This window comes from Anser anser, assembly GCF_964211835.1.
Source record: "Anser anser genome assembly, chromosome: 2".
Taxonomy (NCBI): Eukaryota; Metazoa; Chordata; class Aves; order Anseriformes; family Anatidae; genus Anser; species Anser anser.
This window is the reverse complement of record NC_139721.1, coordinates 32,679,981-32,707,043: the sequence shown is the minus strand read 5'-3', so window position 1 is coordinate 32,707,043 and position 27,063 is coordinate 32,679,981. Positions and strand designations below refer to the sequence as shown.

At 37.2% G+C, this 27,063-nt stretch overlaps 1 protein-coding gene across 2 annotated transcripts in view; it reads left to right on the top strand.

The window, feature by feature from the left end:
* The window catches only part of HNF4G (hepatocyte nuclear factor 4 gamma), a 68,553-nt gene extending 45,119 nt beyond the window's left edge, over positions 1-23,434 (top strand). For both annotated transcript variants that reach the window (XM_083821815.1, XM_083821814.1), the window contains 9 exons: positions 1,212-1,380; positions 3,386-3,480; positions 7,147-7,253; positions 10,743-10,898; positions 13,170-13,257; positions 15,349-15,501; positions 15,626-15,862; positions 19,942-20,064; positions 20,455-23,434. In XM_083821815.1, coding sequence (XP_083677941.1) covers positions 1,235-1,380; positions 3,386-3,480; positions 7,147-7,253; positions 10,743-10,898; positions 13,170-13,257; positions 15,349-15,501; positions 15,626-15,862; positions 19,942-20,064; positions 20,455-20,573 — 1,224 coding nt within the window. In that variant the 5' untranslated portion in view covers positions 1,212-1,234 and the 3' untranslated portion in view covers positions 20,574-23,434. The remainder of the gene's footprint in view (positions 1-1,211; positions 1,381-3,385; positions 3,481-7,146; positions 7,254-10,742; positions 10,899-13,169; positions 13,258-15,348; positions 15,502-15,625; positions 15,863-19,941; positions 20,065-20,454) is intronic.
* The last annotated feature ends 3,629 nt before the right edge of the window (positions 23,435-27,063 follow it).

Below are 27,063 nucleotides of genomic sequence, written 5' to 3'. Positions count from 1 at the left end.
ATATATGTACTACATATACTATATATATATTATAATTCGCAAAAAAAGCTTTTATATTTCTCCAGCTAAATTATTCTGTAAACCATTTTAAAAATAATTTTCCAGTCATAACAAACCCAATTTTAAAATAAGTTCTTCACATAACTGAATTATTTACTTTTTTATTTTTTTTATGAGCATTTTATAATCTGATTCTTATCAACCATATATCTGTAAAGCAGGAAAAGTTGGTGCTGCTTCTCTCTTTGTCTAAAGAATTCTATTTAAATTTTAAGATCCTTGGGACACAAGCAAAATTATATGTTTGCAGAATACATTTCAGATGGATCCACTATGACATGACTAATGATATTTATCAATATCAATAGTTTTACTTTTCAACCTGTCCATTCTTCATGATCTGATGTACTTGAGTTTTTAATGCAGGCTTGAATATCTAAGTATTGTGAAACTCTTTCCTCTCTGACTGAATAACTACAAATGTTAAAGACATACTGCAAACAGTTTTCATAAGACCAGAAACATACTCAGAAAACATGTCTGTTAAACCTTGTGACTCAAAAGAGAATAAATATGACTATTCTGATTTAAGGTAAATTTCTTCATTATTGTTTACCACATTCAGTGACTAAATGTTAATCATATGTAGATAATCTCTCATGCAACTATGAAGTCTACACAAGTCTTCCTTTGGGTAATTTGTTCAAGGAAGTAAAACCAAGTCATCTTAGCATGCATTTTATCATTTATTATGCAAAAACTTTTTTTTTTTTTAATGTCATTTATGCAATTGTTTCTTTATATTATAGGAGCTGGCAATAACTTGTGACTATGAGACGTGGTATATGATATCTTCGCCAGCTAAGTAGGCAACGCTGATCAATGTCAAAGTTACTCATCATGTTAGTTAGAATATATATGTAATTATACATACAAAGTTACGCTTCAATTGTTAACCCCTTTCAATTGGATAGAGTTTGGAATAAAATTATTTCTGTTGTGAGCTTCATAAATTCTGCTAACCTGACTCTATCAATTTGGAAGTGTTCATCAGAATGACAACCAGATACATATACTGTGGTAAATAAATAGTAAGTGTCAATTAAAAGAGAAAAGACCCGAAAATCCCTCAATTTAGGTATAAATTGGTCATGGGGTCGTTGTTGAAAGTCTTGTCCATAACTACATATGCTGTTCTTGCCTTTCCTCAGATAGTTCAGGTGAAGCTCTCAACATGAATACTGTTGACAGTGGAGTCAGCAGTCTCTGTGCAATATGTGGAGACCGAGCAACCGGAAAACATTATGGTGCTTCCAGTTGTGATGGATGCAAGGGATTCTTCAGACGAAGTATACGGAAAAATCATGTTTATACATGCAGGTATTTAAAAAGTTCCTCTAGATGCATCAAATTAATGAATGTACCAAAAATTACTTCAGACTTTTTCAGAATTTTTAGAACTATTTAGAAGTATTTCAGCTTTATCTGAAGGAATTCTAAACATTTTAATGGAGTGTGTAAGTGATGATATATTCTCAAAATCTGGAAGAAAAAAAAAAACTTCCACTCAAGACTACTGAATTGGACTATCTATACATGGCTTCTCTGAGGTGAAATTTCTGTAACACCATACATGCTTGTAAAAACAACATGTTAAATGAATGTTTAATTTCTCATAAGGGAGTCAGATTCATTGATATATGTATATATTATTATTTTTTTACCTGTAGGACTTGTAAACTAAATGATAAAAAGAATGGTTACTAGGAATTTAATGACCGTCAAGGTAGCACTTTTTGAAAGTCCTACCTTAATTATCAAAGCCAGGCAGATTTTTCTGATATTAGCTTTTTTTTTTTTTTTTTTTTTTTGCTATGAATTATATTCTTGTCTCTACTAGAAAAAAAATGTCACTGTATTACTAAAGAGCTGTCTTACTTTTATATGGTTATAAAAAGCATCACAGAATCATAGAATGGTTAAGGTTGCAAGGTTGACCTCTGGATGACCTCTGGAGGTCATCTGGTCCAACCCCCCAGGGACACGTAGAGCAGGTTGACCAGAACCATGTCCAGAAAGGGATCTCCTGAAAATAAAGAAAAAATAAAAATAAAAATTATTTTATTGTCTTTTCACTAGCAATGTGGAAAGTGTGATTCTTAACTGTTTTTTAATTTTTCCTTTTAAAATTGTTCCTTATGAAGGCAGTTTCTGAATAGAAAGTCTAAGATTTATGAGTCTTCTGAAGACAGTTCAAGCACATCTACACATCTTTCCACTTTGGTGACACACCGCTTCTTTTAGTGACCATTCCCCTCTCTACTCCCCTCCCCCCTGTCAGTATGAATCGCAGTCTCCTAATTTTTGGATGCTTAGCTGCCCAAATTGTCATATTGCAGGTATGTGAACCATATTTGAGGAATTGCTCTGTGCATGCACAAGTCTGTAATATGCCAGTTTTAAGTCACGCACAGAATATGTGGAGTCCTCTGTGAGTTTAGACAGATCAGTAAAAGAAAACTTATTTACAGCCTCGTTGCTGGAAATGTTTGCTCCACTCTTCCTTGAACACTGAGCATTCTTATAAGGAAGTAGCTGCCTTATAGGTAGATCACACTGATATGTCATAGACATGCTTCCAAAGTGGTGTGACAAGAGCTGATATAACTGACTCCAAGTAGAGCTCTGGAAAACATATATATATATTTATCTAACACATGCACAGCAAAAAGGCAAAAACAAATGGAGAGGAGGGGATGCCTCATATCCATTCTCTGTAAGTACATCTATCTGTAATGGTGAATGAGAAAGCTAGGTAAGCTTTCTTGTAGTGTCATGCTCTGCGTTTCCTCATGTCTTTATTTTATTGTCGTATTCAATTTCTTTTCCTCACTCTTCCTGTTTAAGTTGTCATCTGTAATGACACAGCAAGTACCTTGTTCATTGGTATCTCCTGGAAAAGTAAACTTTGCCAGCCAAAGGTACTGGTTTTGCAGGTATGGGCTCCTCCATGCTTGTAACAGTTGACATTTTCATCCATTGTCCCATCTTTTTCCTATTAGTAGGTTTTCTATTCTTCCCCCCCCCCCCCCCCCCCATAGGCAGTTGCTGGCATATTTTACATGTAAACTGAGGTGTAATTGATGCACATAACTCCAAATGTTTTTACACTTGTCCATTCCAATACACACTTTATACCCACACACACATGCATACAAAATAAGGAGGTATGAAATGCCTCTCAAGACTGGCTAATGGGAAAAAATATATATAGAAAAGTGGTTATAGACATTATTCTGTCAGGACAGATTATTTAGTTTTCATAATCAAGGTGGTTCTTTGTTAATGCTTTGTATATTTACCCTTTTTTTTTTGTCTCTGATAGATTCAATCGACAATGCGTTGTTGACAAGGACAAAAGGAATCAATGCAGATACTGTCGTTTAAAAAAGTGTTTTCGAGCAGGAATGAAAAAAGAAGGTAACATTTGATATAATTTATTATTTGATATACCAAGAGAAATAATCTGAATGTGTTTTAAAATTTAATCAAAATTAAAAAAAAACCACAGCAGAATAATTCAATAGAAAAGTCTGCTCTAGTGCCTGAATGATGGAGAACTGCTTTTATACTGAGGTGACATATGCATCATCTAATTTTCAGGTGGGTAAGAAGTTTTAACACTTTGGGCATTAGAAAACATCATAGGTTTAAAGTGAATCTGAAACTGTTTAATCCATGAATCTTGGCACCAAAATTTATTAATTTCTAAGCATTGAGATATATGCCTGAAAAAGTTCAAAGCATGAGATTTTAGTTCAAATTTTTATTTTTTTACCAAATTTGAATAATAAAATCCATATCTAGGATTTCTACCTTACTGAAGTTACAGTGCCAATTTACTTGTTTTTCCCTTAATTTTAGATGTTTGAAACATTCAAATGAGAGGAAGTTTTGTTAGGTTGGGAGAAAAAGTACTGATAAGATTAATAGCAGTAATTGTCAGTGGAGTGTCCATAATCAGAAAGACTTCTAACCTCACTGGGGTTCTCATTTGTGTCTATAGGAAGATTGTTATTTAGGCATCTCCATGGCGGAAGAAACATGGGTATCCCAGTGATCTTCTTGTGGAAGTGGAAGGATTTGATCACTACAAAGCAATAGCGAGAGAAAGGCAGTAAGAATATCAGAGAATTCTTGTACCAGGTTGTTGGGCCTGTTGCTTCACTGCCAGTTATAATGGAGAGGCAAAAAGCATCCTAATCTGGTTCAAATAAGCAGTTAAAATGGTTCTTCCATCACAAAATTTATGTTTGCTGTGATACTCTTTGCAACCTGTTTTATTTGTAACATGGTATGTCTACCTGAAGGCCAGTCTGCAATGTGAGCACATGGCTCTCTTGTACTGTAAGTAGTCTATATTAGCTTTAGTCTAGACATAGCTTTCCTAATATGAGGGAATTATTTTCTTTATTATTATTATATATATATATATTTTGTGTGTGTATTTCTACCATAGTATTTCTTTGCTAGTGATCAAGTTGTGGCATGAGATAAAAAGCATTTTTTCCTTGCAACTGCATGGGAGTATTCTAAATAGAGTAGCACTGAGAATGTATGAAATGGGTTTGCTAATTTCTGTGGAGCATGGTTTAATCTTCTGAAATTTTAATTAATAAAATCAGTAACATGTTGGGTATATATTATCAATCTAAAAAAAAGAAAATGGGAGACTTTCAAGTCCATAGCAGCTGTAAAACTTCTGCAAAAAGCAGAACTTTACAGACATTCAAAAACTGGAATTAAAGAACAGTTTACCTCAGAAGGGACATCTCTAAGTCCAGGCCCCCATTTAAAGCAGGGCTAACTTCTAGCTTGCATCAGGTTACTAAGGTCCCTGTCTGGCCAGGTTTAGACAGTCCCCGGTAGTGGAGATTTCTCAGGCTCTCTCAGCAACTTCTCCCAGTGCTTGACCACCCACATTATGAAGATTTTCTTCCTAATATCTAACTGGAATGTATTATATTGCAATTAGTGTAGTGCCCATCACCTCTTGTCTTTTCACTGTGCATCTGAGAAGAATCTCTCTACAGAAATTAGACCCCCACCTCCACCTCCACCTCGGTCCTCTGCTATATAAACAAAGACACCTCTTCCTGCTTCACCTTGGATGGCCTGTGGGTTACATCACCATAGCCCTCCACTGGGCACCTCCCAGTTTTCCAATGTCTCCCATATACTGGTGAGCCCAGTGCATGGTTTGCGGATGCCACCACAAGGCATGCTGCTGACTTATGTTTATGAACTAAAAAGATATATCCTATTCAAAACTTTTAATCTCATTTACACTGTTCTGCCTCCTCTGATCCCACTACCTATAGAACTTTAATTTTTCCTTGTGTCCAAGCTACGTTTATTCACGGCTTCCCGGTACTAAAGTAATTGAAAAGACTAAACTGTAAATTTCACTACTCATATTCTGTTTTAGACCTCTGTACGCCTTCAGGTTAAATCTTATATTGTAACTGTAATATAGTTTATATGATGTATTCTCAGCTTGTTTTCAGCAAATCTCTCTTTCAGTGTGAAAGTGAAAAAGGGCTTCAGCGGGTAGAGGCTATACAAGCCCTCTTTGAGCAAATATTCCCACTTATGCAGATGGAGTCTGAACAAAGGTTTTAGGAAGACAGACAATCCAGTCTGTCAGAAATTATACATACACAAGAGCAAATAGAATCATTTGCCTATGATTGTCAAAGTGCTCTGCTAGTGACTTTCACTAGTGATTGTCAGAATAACGTACTATTTTTCTAATACCAATCATTGCTGATTGCTGACCTTATTTTAACTATGTAGCACTTAAGCTGCTGAGATCCAAAGTGAATGTTTATTCTCCATTCTTGTAAAAAATGTTATTTTTGTTTGTTTGTTTCACGTCTGCACAAACATTTAGCACTTTGTGTTTATCACTGCGCAACATTTCTTATTGTGACCTTAATAAAAGGCCCATCATTGAATGTCCTTGGCAAAAAGTTACTACACCTCAGGAATAAACTGTGTGCATTGTTCAGATAAACCCTGAAAACTATGCAGTGTATGGAATTTTTATTTATTTATTTTCTTTTTTATTGAAGCCTTTGGTACTACTCCTAAATTCTGTAATGCAGATTGTTTCCCACAAAACAGCAAACATATCTTTGGAAATAAAGCTACTGCTCTTAAAAGATGATGAGATCCCTTGTGCAATGAAAAGATTCTGTTCAATGAAAAGATGTGTTCAGCATAATTCTTTTTTTTGTTGTTTTTCTTCTTTTTTTTTTTTTTCCTTCTTGGCCTAATCTTGGACATGGTCTGGGTTTTAGAAAAATCTGATTGATAGTTTTATTTTCTCTTCTTCCTTGAATTCAAAAGTAAGCCTTATTGCTTCATGAGCCTTCCATGTACTAATTAAGGATTTCTTATCCAAAGTCCTTTTAACTGGCTTTTTTAGGACCCCATGAGACAAAACTTACTTTCCTGGAACTTTTTTCTTGCTTTTTTAATATATTGTATATATATTTGTACTTAGTTAATGCTCTGTAGACTGGCTAGGAATTCATTTGCACTGAGGAACATGAGATTTAAGCCCTCAAATTACATTACTAGAGGATTTAGTTAGCCATTCATTCTGTTTCAGGGTTTTTCACAGAAAACCAAGAGTAGGGCTTTCAGACTTCCTCTCACTCAGAGATTTTGTCAGTGGTGGTGCCTCTTGACCTATTCAGCAGTCCAGAGATGTCAATTTCTACCATTGTCATAAAGCCTCATTTACTGAAGTGGGTAAAATAACAAAATGACAGAATATGTTCAAGTTCAAAGGAAGAAACATATATATATATATTTAACTTTAATAATGACAGTCACAAAAATGCTAATAATTCAGTGTCTCGATGCAATTAGTTATATTTAGTTTTACAGGCAAACATCATTATATGGATAAGGACCATGAACAGGTATTGTCATCTTTCCTCACTACACAGAACTAAAAGCAGAAAGTATTTTTTGATGTCATATCTTTTGATTCTTATGCTTATCTAGTAAACCTCTGAAATGATATTGTGTGGTAATGTCTACAAGTTAATAAATGAGACAATTATTTTCTTCCAGCTGTACAAAATGAACGGGACAGAATAAGTACAAGAAGAAACAATTTCGATGGCTGCAACATTCCATCTATTAGCACGCTGTCACAAGCTGAGACACTCTCCCGTCAGGTATTGAGATCTACCATAAAATTATTTCCTAACTTTAAGAACATTTATGCAATAGTTAAATGCTTTCAGTTTCTCATTGTGTTAAATGAAGATTGTTTTTTCTCCTATTTGCAAAATGCACCCAGCTTCAACTTCCCAATGAAAGAATCAGCAATAGAATACCTTCTTAAAGCAAAGTCAATAAAAAAATTCTACTTTGTCCAGGACAATATGTCCTAGGCGCCTTTCTTAATAAAGCTTTATGGTTCTTACTGCTTTTAAATCAATTTCTGTCTCAGGCAGCTTGTGGCATCTATCTATCCTTGAGACTGGCTTTCTCATGAAACATTAGGGAAAATTTGTCCAAAGCCATTACATTTCAAAGGGGTGTGGACACTCATTTCCTTAGGTTCTTTTGAAAATCCCATTTTTAATATCCTTAAACATTATAAATACGGCAAACAGAAGTGTTCCAACTGTAGTCTATTCACATCTCGCTTTTAAATTTTCTTTGTCTCATCTGAACTTAATTTTCTTTTTTTTTTTTTTTCTCATGTTCAATCAATTACTGACTGGAACAGTCTCCAGTCCTTTTCTGCAACTCAGATAAATCATGGTCATTGATTCTGCATTCTTGCACCTCTTACTAACTTAGAATTTAACTGCCACCTTTATGATTTCATGCTGAATGATTTATACATCCCCAAATGTTTTGTAATCTCATCCTTTATCAGCATCTCTCTTAGGGTGAAACTGTCTGTAAAGAATTGATGCAGGAATTACTGGGTGATAGGCTTTGGCACATATTGCATGTCTTGGCAGACTAGATGAACGTAATGTACCTTCCTACCTTTCATACTATACAGTATGAAAAATATACCTATTTTTACCTCCTTAGTAATTCTTTGAACTTGCTTATTGTGCTTTGTGTGTGTTACTCCCTTAATCATTTCCAACAGACACCTGCAGTTCAGCAATAAGAGCTGTCTTAAACAGAATCATGTCCTCAGTCTTTTCTGCCACAAACTTCTTTTCAGCTGTTAGATTCTTGTCCTAAAACATCACCTTGTGCATACATGTGAATGTATTATACTTATTTGGTATGTTGTAGTAGAAGAGAATTTCTCCCAATAAGCCAAGCACATATGAAGATATATATGAAAGTCATCTCAAAGACCAAGAGGTGACATTAATATGACGGAAAAGTGAAATCCTTCAAGTCCTTTTTTTTTTTTTTTCTTTTTTTTTTTTCTTTTTTCTCCTCAATCAAATGGGTCTGTAAGATGAGTTCAGTCCTGAGAAGAGACTTGGAAATGGTGGTAGTGTCACAAATAATTGGCTAAGTCCTTCAACTTTGAAAATGAGGAAGAAGATAGCATTCTTCCATTTTTTAATTTTCATATTAAAATGGAGAAAATAAATTGCCTTGTCCCCTAATATCCCTCATGAGGGCAAATTGTCCAAGTAAAATTTTTTTCTCACAGGGACAGGAGAAGCTTTCTGGATCATGTAATTGCGAAAGGGACATGGTAGATTCTCATATCAGTAAAGATATGAGTCACTGATGCTTCTCAGGATGATAGGGATATAGTGTTATATTGTCATGTTCATCAAGTTGATGACTCCCATGTTGAACCCCAGAAATGAAGGGCAGGTCAAAGCAATGAAGAAATAGAAAAAGGAAAGTTCACAGCTTCATGTCCTTGTAAAGAAATGCAAACCTAGGAGTTCATTATGAATCCCCAACAGAAGTTCATGAAGTAATTTCAGCACACGGCCCATATTTTTTCCTAGAAGGTATAATTTATAAAGTTGCATCACTTTGATTAAAAGATATTAAAGGATGGAGATGTATCAGGTTCATGGGTCAATAAGTCTAATGATTTAAACTGCCTGTTCTTTTCCCTCTTTGGTGGTCCTTCCCATCAACTGGTTGGTGGATAGTAATATGTCTTTTTCTTGTAGATCAGAGAGTATCCTGCTATCAAAACTTTTTTTTTCTGTGTAGGTATTTTTGAATCATGATCAAGACTCCTCTTACTTTTCTGGAAAAAAAAAATGAAATATGTTGAATTTCTTTGTTCTCTTACTGTACTGTGGGTTTTCTAGATTGAATGACACTGGTAGTTCTTACCTGAATGATATTCAGTGTTTTCAACTTTGTTTTTGTAGAACAGATGCCAGAAATGGACTCATGATTACAGCAGGGATTTCACAAATGGTCTGCCTACAAAGAGACAATGTCTCTAATGTTTTTCCTACATGATAGCCTTTGAATTATGTCTGAGGATTTTTTCACCTGCCTGGCTGCTGTATTCCCCTGAGAAGTAATGTTCAGATGGTTAACTGCCGTTACTGTCTAAGCTGTTTCCAAGGTTTTAGGCTACTGAATTATGCAGGAAGTGCTGGGCTTTAGTTCAGAAGTGCAACTCCCTTTGACCACCCAAGTAAAATGGGATTTTACCATGGATCCCAATGGGGGATTTAACATGGATCTGCAAATGAGAGGAATATGGTAGGAGTCAACCTAAATAGCATCCAGCATCCTGAAATTTGTAACTATATAAAAAATCAAACAATCTTTTCTTATCTTGGGACTGGGGTGGGGGCAGCAGCTATAACCAAATCACCGGATTTCCTGAGGATGCTTTCTGAAGTAAAATGGAAGGTGAAACTCAGATTCATAGGTCTCATACAGTATTCCCCTCCCCTCCCCTCCCCTCCCCTCCCCTCCCCTCCCCTCCCCTCCCCTCCCCTCCCCTCCCCTCCCCTCTCCTCTCCTCTCCTCTCCTCTCCTCTCCTCTCCTCTCCTCTCCTCTCCTCTCCTCTCCTCTCCTCTCCTCTCCTCTCCTCTCCTCTCCTCTCCTCTCCTCTCCTCTCCTCTCCTCTCCTCTCCTCTCCTCTCCTCTCCTCTCCTCTCCTCTCCTCTCCTCCCCTCCCCTCCCCTCCCCTCCCCTCCCCTCCCCTCCCCTCCCCTCCCCTCCCCTCCCCTCCCCTCCCCTCCCCTCTCCTCTCCTCTCCTCTCCTCTCTCCTCTCCTCTCTCCTCTCCTCCCTCTTTATCTCTCTTTTTCTTTGCCCTTAATGTTATTGCCTCTATGAGCTCTTTCATTTTTCTAAAATGAGGTAAATGATAACCATTTTAGAGGAAAAAAAGAAGCAACAACAACAAAACAAAACAAAGCAACAACAACAAAAAAAAGCAAAACAAAACTCTCCCATCTATAGACAAAGAAAAGAAAGCTTTAGTATCTTTAAAAATGATGCTTTGGAATAAGACGATATTGTATCATGATATGAATAGTGTAATTTTAAATATACTTTAATATACACTGCTAATAATGAGAAAAATTATAATTCATTGTTGGCAGTTATTGGTCTACATAGTCAAGGAATGTCTCAAGAGTATGTGATAACTGCTGTCATTTTTTTTTAAATATGCTGTTAACCTGTCATATAAATGCAATTATATGAAATTCAACATTATTATTTTTTTCTTTCAATATGTCCAGATCTCAATCTCCAGTCCTGGTGCAAGCACTGACATAAATGCTAAGAAAATTGCTGGTATTAGTGATGTCTGTGAATCTATGAAGCAACAACTTTTGGTCTTGGTGGAATGGGCTAAATATATTCCAGGCTTCTGTGAATTACCATTGGATGACCAGGTACAAGAGGAGACCAAAGAGAGAACTTTAATTACTGTTGTGTCATTTCTGTGATATTTAAATTTTATGAGTAAACAGTCATTTTTTTTTTTTTCTGTTCAAATAGAGTTGGGTATTAGATCCACCTTCCCCCCCCCCCCCCTTTTTATTTTTTAAGTTTTATAACATTACCATCACAAAAATAGAGGAAATTTATATGACTTCAGCCTTTTAAAGGAAGGAATCAAGTCTTCAGCAAACCAATACGTCCTTCAGTATTTTGTGCTTTCTGCATTGTTTTGCAAGGAGATACCAAGCTGAATGTAAAAATGAAAAAAAAAATAATCTTGTAAAAAAAGAACTTTTTTTTCTGATCTTGCAAAGTGTTTATTTTGTGTCCATCTTTCATTATAATATGGTTTAAGACATCCTGCTATTTAATATGAAGCAGGTTTTCCTTACAAAAAAAAAGTCATGAGAATCTTGAGTAATTGCCAAACACGTATTGATGTCATTCTATAGCAAGTAATCTTTCGTATGATATAATGGACTCAAATTATATTGTATATAACAAGAGTGTGGGGAAAAAGTCATTAAACCTTGACGGGTTCTTCAGGGTTTTTATGTGACAGAGGTCTGACCTATCATCACATCTGTAATACACCTAATGTTTAGTGGTTTTCAGAGTTAACCATGCTGGCACACTTAGAACAAGTGTCTTCATGTTGCAGTAGGCAGTCCTGTCACTGACCGCCTGGGTAGAAGGTTAATTCATGGCTCAGGATCTCCTGATTCCAGTCCACTGACATTTAATTCAGCTTGAAAATGCCTCTGGGAAGTGGCATTGAGAAGGTCTTCTTTTTGCCTCTTCAGTCTTTCAGTTTTTAATAAAGTCCCGTGAAGAGGGTCAGATCATCCTTGGATTTGAAACTCAAACTGAGCTCATTTGCTGGTATTCTCAGGTATATGGAGTTGTTTCAGGCGACAGAAGATTCCCTCCAAAGTAGGATCTTGATGCTTTAGTAAACACACATAATATGTGTGCACATACTCAAAGTACTGAAATAAGTTAAAAATCTGTTCATGTAAAAGAGGGAGAAAAATAATGTTAGATCTTTAAATACAATGGTTCCATAAGGGCAACAAAAGCAAGCAATAAATATTGCTGCTTTTAACTTGTTTAGATGGCATGAAAGAGTATGGCATGAAAGGATCAGGCATCATTAAAAAGTTACTGGCTTTCTTAAAAAGAAAAAAATATATTGCTTGGAAAGATAAGAGATAACTTAAGGCTGAAAACACCCTTGCACTACTCAAAGAGTATGTCTGGGAAATATTCCTGAACTTTAAGTATGTTAGAAAAACAATGACAAAGGTATTGGAAGTTAAAACGAATGCCACATTTTCATTTGTGATAACCTCTTTCTATCAGGCATTGTGCATTTATTTATCAAGTAAACCATCTAGTTTGGGACAAATGATTCCTGATCTTGAAGTCAAACCATGGAGCATGTCAATGTGGATAAGTTAACTCTACTGAGAATCTGACGAGTCTTAACACATTAAGTATTCCTAAGTGCTGTGTTCCTTTACGTCACCCATAAAGTATTAACTTGGGTTCATAAGAAAAGAATTGCTTGCAAAGACAGAAATTCTGTGAGGAAATGGAGGTCAGTGCTTCAAGCAGACATTAAAAAGGAGAGTAAATAGGTGACAAAGAGTAAACTAATGATCACATTTCGAACTGCCTTCCTGGTATGAATCAGGTTTCTTTGTTGTTGACTGTAGCAGATATTTTAGCATATCTGGCTGTGTTGGGGAAAAAAGCTCTTTTAAGTACAACATAAATTTTTGGTTCAATGTGACAAAAATGAAAGAGCAATACTGCAGAATTTATCACCATAGTTCATTCCAACCCACTGGAGTCTTTAGTACCAACTTACAATTCCAGAGCAAAATTTGATAATGAAAAAAACACTCAGAAATAAATGCATGTACAGTATTTATTGAGAAGTATTCTCCAGAGCTGTAAGTTTAAAATCTAGACCAACCGTTAGAAGTGACAAAGTATAACAATTTAATTATAGTGCGTTATTAATTCAGTGCTACAAAATGGAAGTTTTTTTCATTTAGTTTACATTGTACCTTGGAATCTTAACAGTACCTATAGCTGAATGTACCTGTGGTAATATGCATCCTCATTTCTTTTCCCCTGTTTAGAAGTTTTGCTTTATTTTCTAATGAATCTGCTGTGTTTTTCTTTTTTCTTTCCTTTTTTTTTTTTTTTTTAAGGTTGCCCTGTTAAGAGCACATGCTGGGGAACACCTGTTGCTTGGAGCAGCAAAACGGTCTATGGGGTATAAGGACATTTTACTTTTAGGTAAATATTGATTTTATTTCAATTAATAATGATGATGTTATAGTACACTAGCAACCATGTAATCACACGAGTGGGACAACTGTTCTGGCACAATTAAAGCTATACATTCTGTGAATGCTAAACAGCTATTAAAGACATAATGTCACATGCCCTGTTTCAGCAAAAGCAGGACATTTTTTGTGTGAATTAACATGAATAAAAATCAGATATGAGAAACAATTCAGAGAGTTCCTAGCAAATAGTTTCCTTATATTAGCAATCTTCCTGGCATCTTTGTTCCATTAAAAATAAGCAAAACAAACAAACAAAACAAAACAACACAACAACAAAAACACACAAGAAACCATTTAAGAGAGGAGTCTCTTAAAGAGAGGAGTCATTTCAGTCTTCATGAAAACTGTTTATCTGGTACTTCCCCGAGAGCTCTTTAGACAGAGATCTTACAGGCTAGAAAAGTGAATGGCCTGTTCCCTGCAACTATCTTTCGCAAGAGGTCTTTCACTGCTGCCTTGACGGTCATCACATTTTCATCATGTAAAGAGCAATCCTTTTGTCCCCTGTCATGTGAGAGACAGGTACATCCATGGCATGCTGAGGAGTGTCGCATGTGTAACAAATCATGAGACAAACTTATTGTTGGTCACTGTAAATGACACCTTTTCTGAGTTATATAAAGAGACCATGGCTAAAGGGACATTGTCACATGGTGGAAGCATGTCTTCCATTCATTCACACAACAGAGAAGCACAGTCATATGATGAGATGTGTGCCTGTGTGCATAATGACCTGGATTATGACATGTTAGCATTGTCTGACACAGTACTCTGCCAGTCTCAAGTGCACCCTGCCAAAATGGTCTCACTGAATACGTGCAGTGCTTTGGCTGTTTTGTGAGAAAGTGTGTAAGTCTTATTGGAATGTTGATGTGTGTCAAGACTATGAAGAATAAGGACTTATCAGTGTTGTGGTACAAGAAAGTTTTCTGCTACTTGCTGTCTTTGGGACTGCCTTTTCATAGCTCTAAATCAGCTTGAATTTACTTTCACACATACCATAACATTAAAGCAACAGAAAGATATTAGTGGAGATTGCTCTGGAGATATTACTGGCACCAGCGCACCAGCGATATTTTCAAATTAGAAACTATACAAATGACTTCCTTGATGTAGCTTCTTCCTCTAGCTGCAGTTTTACTGACAAAATTAATGAAATAAAAATGAGATATTTACAGTTTTATTAGGATTAGTAAGTAATAAGGACAAATAATGAGAAAATAAGCAGAAAATTATAGTCAGCATCACCAGAATCAGCATATATACAAAAATAAGAAACAATTTGAGGCTCTAAGGCTTATTTCCGATGCCTAGAAGTAGATGCCTGTATAGTTTATGAGTCATTTTGGCATGGATCTCTTGTGATATAATCATCAGCTTTTCTTTCAAAAACTGCTTTGTGGCTTCTGGAAATTCTATGGTTTTCCCACTGTTCTCATTACTTATGTTAGATGATTTCTGTACAGAAGTTGAAAGAAGATACCAAAATGGTCACTTACCCAATATCAAAATTTAAAATGATAAGAGCAGAGAAAATTGGTTCTTTACTGAAAATTTTCTGATGCTTCTACATTTTATTAGGAATAACAGGAGAACCTGTTGGATAAAGAAGCATTTCTGGTGCCTTCTCTGAAAGAAGTTTTCTTTGTCCATGGACAAATCCTGATCATTCAGCTTGGGATATGTTATTGTAATGGAGGAGGAAGAATTTTTAGATTGATTTACATTATATTTATCTTTTGTATAAAGGCCTACTTCCTCCATGTTCATGCATTCAAATTTCCACCTTAGTCCTGTAGACTAAACCGTAACTACACATGTTGGCATATTCATCCACACAGTTTATTTACTAGGTGAGAGCTGTAATTTAACAGTTTTGTATGATATAATGGATAGCTATTGAATAAAAAACAAACAAAAAAACAAAAAACAATTTGATTAAGCAAAATGAAGTATACTTTTGAAAAATGTTCTTCATTTATTATGTTACATCTAAATCTTTGTATCAGTCAACATGTTGGTATTCTTTCTCTCCAAGGTAACAATTACATAATCCATCGCAACAGTACAGAAGTAGAGATCAGTCGAGTGGCAAATCGGATTCTAGATGAACTAGTTCGACCCTTCCAGGAAATTCAAATAGATGACAATGAGTATGCTTGCTTGAAAGCAATTGTGTTTTTTGACCCAGGTACATATTTGAAAATATTTCAGAATTATTGCCAATTATTGATTTTGTTCAGATTATATTGAAACCAATCTCTGTTCATGTAGCAAGTGCTCATGTTTTGTTTTGTTTTGTTTTGTTTTTTCAGATGCAAAGGGCTTGAGTAATCCAGTAAAGATTAAGAACATGCGGTTCCAAGTCCAAATAAGTTTAGAGGATTATATCAATGACCGTCAATATGACTCCCGAGGAAGATTTGGAGAACTTCTGCTTCTACTGCCTACACTCCAGAGCATCACTTGGCAAATGATTGAGCAAATACAGTTGGTTAAACTGTTTGGAATGGTTAAAATTGACAGTTTGCTTCAGGAAATGTTACTGGGAGGTAAGATAACAACCTCTCAAATTTACCATGTTTTATTCTGTTGAATGTAGCATACAGGGATGTTGAGGGAATCATGATGTAAGCAAGCACTGTGACTACTGCCACAATGACTGAGCTTTGGGTCATATAATTGTTGGCTAAAGACGGCCGCTCATGTTGTTCCCTCAGTCCTACAACCTGATTTTACTGTGTTTTTCTCAGTCATTGCTGGATATCTAAACATAGAATTCACAGAATCACAGAATCACAGAATATTTGAGGTTGGAAGGGACTTCTGGAGATCATCTAGTCCAACATCCCAGTCTCAAGCAGGGTGCCCTAGAGCACGTTACACAGAATCATGTCCAGGAGGGTTTTGAATATCTCCTGAAAAGGTATCACCCATCCCCCTCAACCTCTCTGGGCAACCTGTTCCAGTGCTCACTCATCCTCACCGTGAAGACATTTTTCCTCATATTCAGATGGAACGTCCTGTGATTCAGTTTGTGCCCGTTGCTTCTCATTCTATCATTGGGCACCACCAAAAAGAGACTGGCCCCATCATCTTGACACCCGCTTTTAAAATATTTATGTAGATTGATAAAATCCCCTCTCCGCCTTCTATTCTCCAAGCTAAATAGGCCCAGCTTCCTCAGCCTTTCCTCATAAGAACGATGCTCCAGTCCCCTAATCATATCTGTAGCTCTCTGCTGGACTCTCTCCAGGAGCTCCATAACCCTCTTGTATTGGGGAGCTCAGAACTGGATACAGTACTCCAGATGTGGCTTCACCAGGGCTGAGTAGAATGAAAAGGTTACCTCCCTCAACCTGCTGGCAACTCTTCCTAATGCACCCCAGGATACCATTGGACTTCTCGTCCAAAAGAGCACACTGCTGGCTCATGGTTAGCTTGTCTGCCAGGACTCCTGGGCTCTTCTCTGCAGAGCTGCTTTCCAGCAGATCAGACCCCAGCTTGTACTGGTGTCTGGAGTTGTCCTTCCCCAGCTGCCAGACTTTACACTTTCCCTTGCTGAACTTCATGAGGTTCTTGTCAGTCCACCTCTCCAGTGTGTCCAGGTCTCTCTGAATGGCAGCACAGCCCTCTGGTGAGTCAGCCACTCCTCCCAGTTTTGTATCACCAGCAAACATGCTGAGGATGCGCTCACTCTATCCATTCATCCACATCATTGATAAATAAGTTGAACAAGAGTGGACCCAGTACTGACTCCTGTGAGACACCATTAGCTACAGGTCTCCAACTAGACTCAGCACCACTGATCACAACCCTCTGAGCTCTGCCATCCATCCATGTTCTCAGTCCTTCTGTCTCCTCATGTGTCCCATGTTTCCTGAGCTTGCCTATGAGGATGTTGTGGGAGATAGTACCAAAAGCCTTGCTGAAGTCAAGGTAGACAACATCCACTGCTCTCACCTCATCTACCCAACTAGTCATTCTGTCATAGAAGTCTATCAGGTAAGTTATGCATGATTTCCCCTTGGTGAATCCATGCTGACTACTCCTGATCACCTTCTTTTCCTCCACATACTTAGAGATGACATCCAGGATGAACTGTTCCATCACCTTTCCAGGGATGGAGCTGAGGCTGACTGGCCTGTAGTTTTGTGGGTCCTCCTTCTTGCCCTTTTTGAAGACCGGGGTGACGTGGGCTTTCTTTCAGTCCTCAAGCACCTCCCCTGTTCTCCATGACTTTTCAAAGATGATGGAGAGTGGCTTAGCAATAACATCCACCAGCTCCCTCAGCACTTGTGGATGCATCCCAACTGGGCCCATGGATTTGTGGGTATAAGGTTAGTTTAAATGATCTTTAACCTGATCCTCTTCAACCAATGGAAAGTCATTCTTTCTCTAGATTTTTTCTTTGTCTCCAGGGCCTGGGATTCCTGAGGGCTGGCCTTAGCAGTAAAGTCTGAAGCAAAGAAAGCATTCAGTAATTCTTCCTTCTCTGTATCCTTTGTCACAAGGACACCCACCCCATTCAGCAGCAGACCCACATTTTCCCTAGTCTTCCTCTCTGATGTATTTGAAGCCCTTCATGTTGTCCTTGACATCCCTTGCCAGATTTAATTCCACATGAATCCTAGCCTTCCTTGTTGCATCCCTGCATATTCTGACAACGTTCCGGTATTTCTCCCATGTGGCTTATTGCTTTTTCCACATTCCATGTACTTCCTTCTTCTGTTTGAGTTCTTCCAGGGGCTCCTTGCTTATCCATGCAGGTCTCCTACTCCCTTTGTTTGACTTCTTACTTATAGAGATGCACCAATCTTAAGGCTGGAGGAAGTGATGCTTGAATAAAAAACATCTCTCTTGGACACCCACCTCCCCACCCCCGCCCCTTCATTTCTGGGGCCCTAATCCATGGGATTCCACCAAGTAGGCCCCTGAAGAGGCCGAAGTTTCCTTTTCTGAAGTCCAGCGTTGAAATCCTACTTAATTCCCTGCTTCCTCCATGCAGGATCCTGAACTCGACCATCTCATGGTCACTGCAGCCAAGTCTGCTGCCAACTTTTACTTCTCCAACCAGTCCTTTGTTTGTTAGTACAAGGTCCAGCAGCACACCTCTCCTCGCTGTCTCATCTACCCTCCAATTGTATAAAAAAGTTGTTGTCAGTGCTTTGCAGGAACCTCCTGGATTGTTTATGCCTAACTGTGTTGTCTTTCCAGCAAATGTCAGGGTGGTTGAAGTCCCCCATGAGAACCAGGGCCTGCAATTATGAGACTACTTCCAGCTGTCTGTGGAAGGCCTCATCAACTTCCTGTTTAGGTGGCCTGTAGTAAACACCCGAAAGAGTTTCACTCACATTAGACTGCCCTTTTATCCTTATCCATAAGCTCTTGACTTGTTCATCATCCACCCTGAGGTAGATGCTCCATACATTCCAGTTGCTGTCTTACATAAAGAGCAAATCCACCAACTTCCACCACTTAACCTTCCTGGGCTGTCTTTCTTAAAAAACGTGTAGCCATCCATGACAATATTCCAGTCATGTGAGCTATCCCAACATATTTCTGTAATTGCAATGAGATCAAAGCCCTGCAACCACACACAAATCTCTAATTCTTCCTGTTTATTCCCTATGCTATGTGCATTGGTGCACAGGCACTTCAGAGAGGTATCCAAACATGCCAATAACCCACGAGAGGTGCAGGAGAACCCCCCATAGTTATATCTTGTAGACACCTTGACTACATGCATTTGCTGGAGGTATGTCGACTTGAGCCTTATTTTGTTGTCTGGGTTGTCTCTGTAACTCTCCCCTCTCCTCCCCCTTCCTAGTATAAAGCCCTCTTCACTTCTGTGTCTAGCCTGCAAACAAAGATGCTCTCCTCTCCTCTGACAGATGAATCTCATTATCTCTTAGCAGGCCAGGTTTGTCAAGGTGAATCTCATGGTCTTAGTAGCCAAACGCCTGTCTGTGACACCAGCCCTGTTACCATTTGTTGATTTGCCAGCTTTGACTGGCCCTTTCAAACCTCTTTCCTTTGACTGCAAAGATTGATTAAAAACTACCTGCTTTTGAGTCCCTTACTGCGACTCCCAGGGCTCTGTAATCTTTCTTGATACTCTTTCGACTGCTTCTATCACTCCTATCACTGGTGCCCACATGACAAAAAAAAACAGTGGATAATAGTCAGTGGACTGAACTAGGCTTGGTAGTCTCCTGATGACTTAATTTCCCTGATACAAATGCCCAGTAAGCATCACACCTCTCTAAAGAGTGCTTCAGGTCAGCTAATAGGTGCTTTTGTACCTCTCAGAAGAGAGGTGCCTACCACTATCACCTGTTGCCTTTACTTAGTTGCACTGGTTGTTATACTGGGAGCAGATTCCTTATGTAGATTGCAGAACCCTTACGAATATTTCAATAAATCCACTGTTACTGCAGTCAAAACAGTGCAAATAAACGTAGTGCTTAATGTGGTTCAAGTCTGGTTAAATTGTTTAATGAATACCCAGAAGCAATTATTCAAATTGCCAATCAAAATATTTGCTCTACAGAAATGTAATTATTGCGGTATAAATTGCTGGCAACAACATGCTCTTTTGAATTGCTATGTGCTCGTGTTATTTTTGCAGGTACTTCTAATGATGCCAGTCATCTGCATCATCCAGTACATCCTCACTTAGCCCAAGATCCATTAACTGGCCAAACTATCCTCATAAGTTCAATGTCTGCTCCTGTACATGCAGAACAGATTTGTAAGTAATTGCAAGTTAGCCTTCTAACATAACATTTCAAAGTTACAGTTTAAAATATTAATTAAAATGGTGACCTGTCAGTGCTCATAGAGTTATTTCATCATCATTCTTATATTAAAGTAATTGTACATTAAAAACAGGTATTTATAAACAATGTTAAATAAGATACTTTGACTTGAATTTAATCTAATTTTAACAATTCAGCCCCATTCTGATATATCATCGGTTTCACATGAACAGTCTTTAATAAGCTGAGAAATTGTGATAATGTCCAATTTACCGAGCATGCCAAATGTAGAAGAACATCCATTTGGGGCAGTAGTATATATATACGTATGTGGAATAGGCCAGAATTTAAAAATACACAATTCTTTCTGAATTCTTTTCCAGCAACTCCAGAAACTCCATTACCTTCCCCTCCTCAAGGCTCTGGACAAGAATACAAAATGTCTACAAACCAGGCTTCAGTAATTGCACAGCAGTCTATTTTGAAACAAAAAACATTGTGATAATGTTTCTCTCTTTGTCTTGCTCTTCATACCTTCCTTCTTTATCCCAGTCTTTCCCTTCTTCCCCACTCCCTCCTTTCCTTCTTTCTTCCTTTTTATGCACTAAATAAATTGGTAGGACACTTGCACATTAAAAATCTCAGGATGATAAAGGAGATTATTTCCCCAGCAGCCACTACTGTGGGTGTTTCTTAAAACCCTTCATGATTTGGAAAGTAATACTTCCTGTTCTAACTGACATGTGCAGCTGTAACTGTGGCTACTGCAGTCTGAAAAATATGTATAAAGGTTGATACTATTTTCTGATCTTTTAACTGCACAGATTCTTTTTTTTTTTTATTTCCTGTTGTAGTTGTTGTCTTAATATTATTGTTTTAGATGTGTATATAATTATTTTTTTCATTGTGACTGAACTGGTTAGTGCTCGTTTAGCTGTGAATTGTAGACATGAAAAAACGGGTTAATCAAACCAAAGCCAAGATTCCATAAATAATAAAGCAGTAGGCTATCCAACAAAGCGCATGTGTTAAATATAAAGGAGAAAATACTGAATGGATAGAAATATCCAACCCATCTCCCCCTGTTTTTTTAAATATCCTGATTTGAAAGAAGCATCTCTTTCAAGTAAAATTTCCACAAAAGAGTTGAATTTTCCCTGCTTACCTATTTGTATGAATCAGAGAATCTGCCACATGCAAAGATGTTTGGGGACTTTTAAAAATCTACAAACACAGTAATGTCTATATTACTCAACTAGACAGTGCCTAGGCATGGGTGCAGACACCAGAATGCTAGCATTTATATTGCTAAAATGTTAGAAGGGGGCCCGGAATGTTTTGTCGTCAGGACTAACTATTGCTCTCCCAAACAGTTTCTGGGCATACTTTGGGAATTAGGCCAGTCTAGGAACACTTTTCACTAGGCACTTTGAATATGGCCAACTTTCTTTACAGAGTATAACTGTAGGAACGTGGCCAGACCATGCCACTTGACCTCAGGGCTGGAGTATATAGACTTTGTACTGTTTAATTTAATAGTGTAAATGTAGCCATTGTGTTTATTTACCTAAGTGGCTGGTGAATGTGTGTTTCAGCAATCACTCTAAACTTTACCTACAGAATAGTTGTAGTTATGTAGTAGCTCTCTGTCTAGAGAGAGATGGCTTACTAACCCAAGCAACAGACGTGGCTGAGTTCACCTTCAAGTGTTCCTGGTTTGAGCCATGGTATTTCAAGCCATGAAAATAGCCATCACACAAAATACTTGCTCTGTGGATTTCAAACTTTTAGAGTCTTCAAAAGCTTGGGACGAATTGACTTACTGTGAAGAGTCCCCTTTGCCATCTCCTTCTCCCTTTACAATTTGGAAGGATCTAGCATTGACTAAAGTTTTGTGTCTGGAGTCTGTATTAACCCATCTGGATATGGATGCGCTGTTGATTTGCACAAAGGACACCTTGTGCCATATCTCAGTAACAATTTGTGAAAATGATCCGTTATGATATACAAAGTGATTATGCTGTTCATACAGTACTGATGTCATAAGAAAATTGCCACTTCACACATTTTATTTATTCCAGACAGCAATGCTTTTCCTTTAGTACTTCAGACTTTTTATTCCCAGAAGCTATATAGGAGAGAAACAGAAAAGAAAGAATAAAATTTTGCAGTTTGCTGAATTATTACAAAAAGAAAACACAGTCAAGTCAGAAATTCTTCAAGGTGTGATGTTGATCATCCTGAACCAGACACCTGTCTTAATCACAACATCCAAAGATGACATAAAGGCATTAAACCTCCGGCTTTTAAAGTTACTTAAACAAACGGATATTATTCTTCAGATACTATTTTGCAAGCAGGAAATAAATACACAGTAAATGCTGAGCTGACCTAACTGTTCAAACGGTTTTTAATGAGAATACATTTACCACCAGGTAGATGCTGGTTTTCCTTATGTTACTTTGAAGTAGTTGCATTTGTACTTAAGTCTGCACGCAGTTGCTCTTAAAGTTTACCTTGCTTTATAGAGTGTGCTTTTCTTTTTGTTGGTTACTCTTTATTTTTTTCTCAATTCATTGCTTTTTTTGCAAGACCCTTTTAGTATGAGTTTTTATTACAGAAAGAAGTACCAAAGTTTTCCCATCAACTTTAGAGGGATCAGGACTGTACTATTTCTCCAAGCAGTTCACTAACACTTTGTGCAGAAACAGATAAAGCATGCATGAGAGATACCCAGAAGTCGACTGTCTGGGGTCACTTTTATATACCTATCATAGAAAGACAGTGAGTATTTGTCTCTAGCTGGATCTGCATGACTTCACCGGATCAGATTAGTTAAGCCCGTTGCATGAACCTGGCAGCACTGGTCTGACTAAAAACATTTAAGTGGAAATAAAAAGTAGTCCACAAGTTGGCTGCCCCTGCCTTATATAAGCAATGCACATAATAGTTGAATGTGCTTAGTTTTCACACTGTGGTTTAGATATCAAATGTACAATAAAATGTTTTCTCACACTGCCAAAAAGATGAAAAATATACTTTAGTATTTTATCTTACTAAAAGGTGTTATCTATTTTGTATGATGTATTACATTTTTGAATAAGAAGAACACCACTGTAATTTATTGGGAAAAGCTGATTTATTTTATAAATGTAACATTATTTTTGTAAACTTAATTATGCAAAATCAAAAATGATTAGCTTTGTTACATATTAAATTATAACAAGATGTAACTTTATATGGTTGAACTCTGATACTAAGTTTTTGTGTTGAGCATTTGAAATTGAAATGGTTGCTGGAAATATTTCAAATGGACTGTTTTTCATCAAAACTCAATAAAGAAAAATGAGTGATCCAAATGACACATTTGCCTTTCGGTATTTTTTTTTTTTACTATTTACATAAACAATTATGATGCTTTATATTGCTTATCTTATGAGTAAGCATAAAACCGTACATGCTTTCATCTCTACAGTATTTACAGAATCACAAAATGGTTGAGGTTGGAAGAGATCTTATGGAGGTCATCTAGTCCAACCCCCTGCTCAACAAGGATATTGAAATCATATGAAGGAATATGATGGCAACATTTTAGTTGATTCTACTGTAACATGACAAAGTATTACATAGTTATGGTTTTCAATTTTTAGTTCTGCCTCAGAAAAGTATTAAAGCCCGTTCTTAATTCCATATGTGTTTAAAATGAAGCATATGTTCAAGTCTTTTTTTTTTTTTTTTTCTGGACAGGGATAACTTCACAGATCACTCTTTCCTTGCTCTAGTGCATTGTTATTTAGACCAATTTAGTTACAACAAAGAAGTTATTTACTTTGTATGTAAATACTTTTAGTATACGTTTTAGTGAGTAGATTTTGAATAGAAGTGGGTTTGAGGATTTTTTTTTTGGGGGGGAATAACACGATGAATTGGGTTATTTGCTTTTGCTCAAATGGTCTCTAATTTGGAGTGCAAAGCTTCAGGAAAAAGCTGTCATGGGAGGCAGAAGAGGCTTCTCTCTGAATGCTGGAGATCTTCAGGTCTCTTTGAGAAACTTGTCTGTGGCTGATTAGTCTAGATTAAAGATTTCTCTGCTGTTTACTTGTAAATGCTGACTTAGATGAAATAAGTTATGACTTTAAGGAGTAGAAGAGGGTGTTTTTTTTCAGCTTACAATGGAGAAAACATGGAAAACCCTCTAAATCTTCAATGCCATGAAATGTTGACAGACAGACTCTTCTTAAAGGATTTCCATAAATCAGCTTTACAGACAGCTTCAGTAGGTGAATCAGGAGTGTATATTTTAGAGAGAGAGATGGATGTATTAGCTTTCAGGTCTAATCACTGCATAAAATTCCTCCCATCTAAGGAATTCTGAATGTGGGTAAAGGTATTGAGTTCCAGGAACCTTCTGTGACAGAAAATTTAACATTGTCAGAATAAAGGAAGAAAATTCATTATAACTCTTGTTTAATATTTGTGTACTTGGTAGTTCTGTTTTCACCTGAATAAAGTCTGTCAGTCTGTGATTGAGTAAAATGTGTCTTTCCAACAGACTATTTCTAATTGTGCACCTCCAATATTTGTGTCACTTAGAATCACAAAATAATAGCATCATAGAGTCATATAATTATTTGGGTTGGAAGGGACCTAATTCCATCCCCCTTCCAATGGACAGGGACACCTCCCACAAGATCAGTTTGCCCAGGGCCTCATCCAACCTGACCATGAACACTTTAAGGGATGGGGCATCACAGCTTCTCTGGGCAACCTGTTCCAGTGCCTTACCACCCTCTAAGTAAAGAACTTCCTCCTAACATATAATCGAAACAGACCACCTTAGTTTAAAACCATTCCCCCTTGTTCTATCACAAAATAAAGAGTCCCTCTCCATCTTTTCTGTAGGTCCCCTTTAAATACTCGAAGGCTGCTGTAAGGTCTCACTGGAACATTCTCTTCTCTAGGCTAAATAACCAAAAGTCTCACAACCTTTCTTCATAGGAGAGGTGCTCATCTGATCACATTTGTGGCCAATTTTTAACACTACATTTTCCATGAATTATTTCATACATCTTCTGTGTTGTTTTGCAAATGCCTACATTTTTCATATTTTTTCATGATGTAGAGACAATTGGTTTCATCTTTCTCTTTATGTTCCAAAAGCAAGCAAGCAAGCAATAAATTATTTTTTTCCAGCAATTTTAAGTCATTGTGTTAACAGGTTTCCTTCTCTTCTGTCAGTTTTGTAATACAGAAAGAAAGGGAATATAGCTCTCATCAAAGCTGGTGTTTATCACTACTTCTTTCTGGTTCCTTACTGTCTTGTGGTATCCAAACATTTTAAGGAATTCTAAAGTCTACTTGTCAATAAGGAGCCTTTTAGAAAGTCAAAATCTAAACTTGATTACAAAGAGGAGTAAGGGTGCCTGATGTAACAGCTGCTCCAGGTTACACCATGGTGGTATGGCCTACACAGCACAGAGCTCTTCATTGCAACCACTGGTGATTCTGGGCTTGACACCACTTTTACCTTTAGCAAAGTTGATTGTCACTGGTGTCTTAACACAATGAGTTAAACGTCCACAGGGTGAACAGTAGCAAGTGCTGATCAAGGGGTAGTTTCATCTGAAGCTCAAGCTCTGTGCTCTGAGATGAGGAAAAAAAAGCCTAGACATCCACGTTTTTTTAAAACTCTTTCTACTTGTATCTGAATAACACTGGTCTCTTTGTAACAAATCTTACTGTAACAGGAGAGTACTCTCTCAATTAAATTATCTTATGAAATAAAATGAGATTATGACTGTTTACAGAAAAAAATATTTTACTAGAATAAGATGCATTACAGTCTTTCAAGGAAAATAGTGAAACAAGGAATGAAATAAGGCTTGCACAAATCTGATAACATCATTGATTCCATGAAAATATCATAAGAACCTCTATAGTGGAGATGAAAGCTTAGACAATCTTGCTCAAGACAGTTTGTTTGTGGTCCAGTGTATCACTTGTTCACTGCAAACATCAGATTAATTTGGAACAGATGATTCTTTTTTATTTATTTATTTATTTATTTATTTATTTATTTATTTATTTATTTAAAGCAGGTCTGGAAGCATATCCCAGCAATTTAGCATACCCTCAGACAACTTCTTGGCCCCCTGTGGGGTGACTGTACAGGGAGGCCTGTGTGCATTCTGCATTGATGTCCAAAGATCCTTTCTCTAAGCATTATTGAAACACATTTCTTATCAATGGGTACTAACACCATGGGAATGAAATGAGACTCTCCATATAGCCCATAGCAGTCATCAGTCACTTTTACCATAACACTGTGTTGCTTGTGGCACGGGTGAACCTGCCAGTTACATAGTCCTGAACTATATGCCCTGATGACTTTTCCTGGAGCAGCTCTACAAGTTTCCCCATTCTAGGAACATCATAAGACACAAAGCACAGCACTGATGATAGCCAGGACTCACAGTCACCTTGCAAAGTAATCATGATAGCAGTTGATCCAGCATGATAACTCATACTTTATTTTATATTTCTCACAGACCAACAAACGTGAAATAAATACATGGCCAATTTTTAGTTTAGTTGTGTACAAAGTCAACACTTTGATACAACAGTGGAGAAAAGAGAAGCACTGGAGCTGGCAATCTGCTGACCTCTTACATCCATAAGTGGTATTGGCCACAGGCAAACCACTTGATCTGCAGATCCCTTGTGTTGCCTCTTAGAATAGTCCTCATTCTTTACCTGTTTGGAATAAAACCCAATAGTTTGGATTAAAAATACTGTCTAGCTAAAGGTATGCCAAATTTATAGAAACCTAGTTTTGAGATCATATGTGCATTTTGCTGCTTAAATGAAATGGTGCAGCTTGTTACATTTTGAACAGCAAGTTTCTTTTTTTTTTTTTTTTGCTGTTTTTTGACCCCCTCACAACTGAATGAATTTTCGTGAATATGACTGCCTAACAAAGCATCCCATTTTTC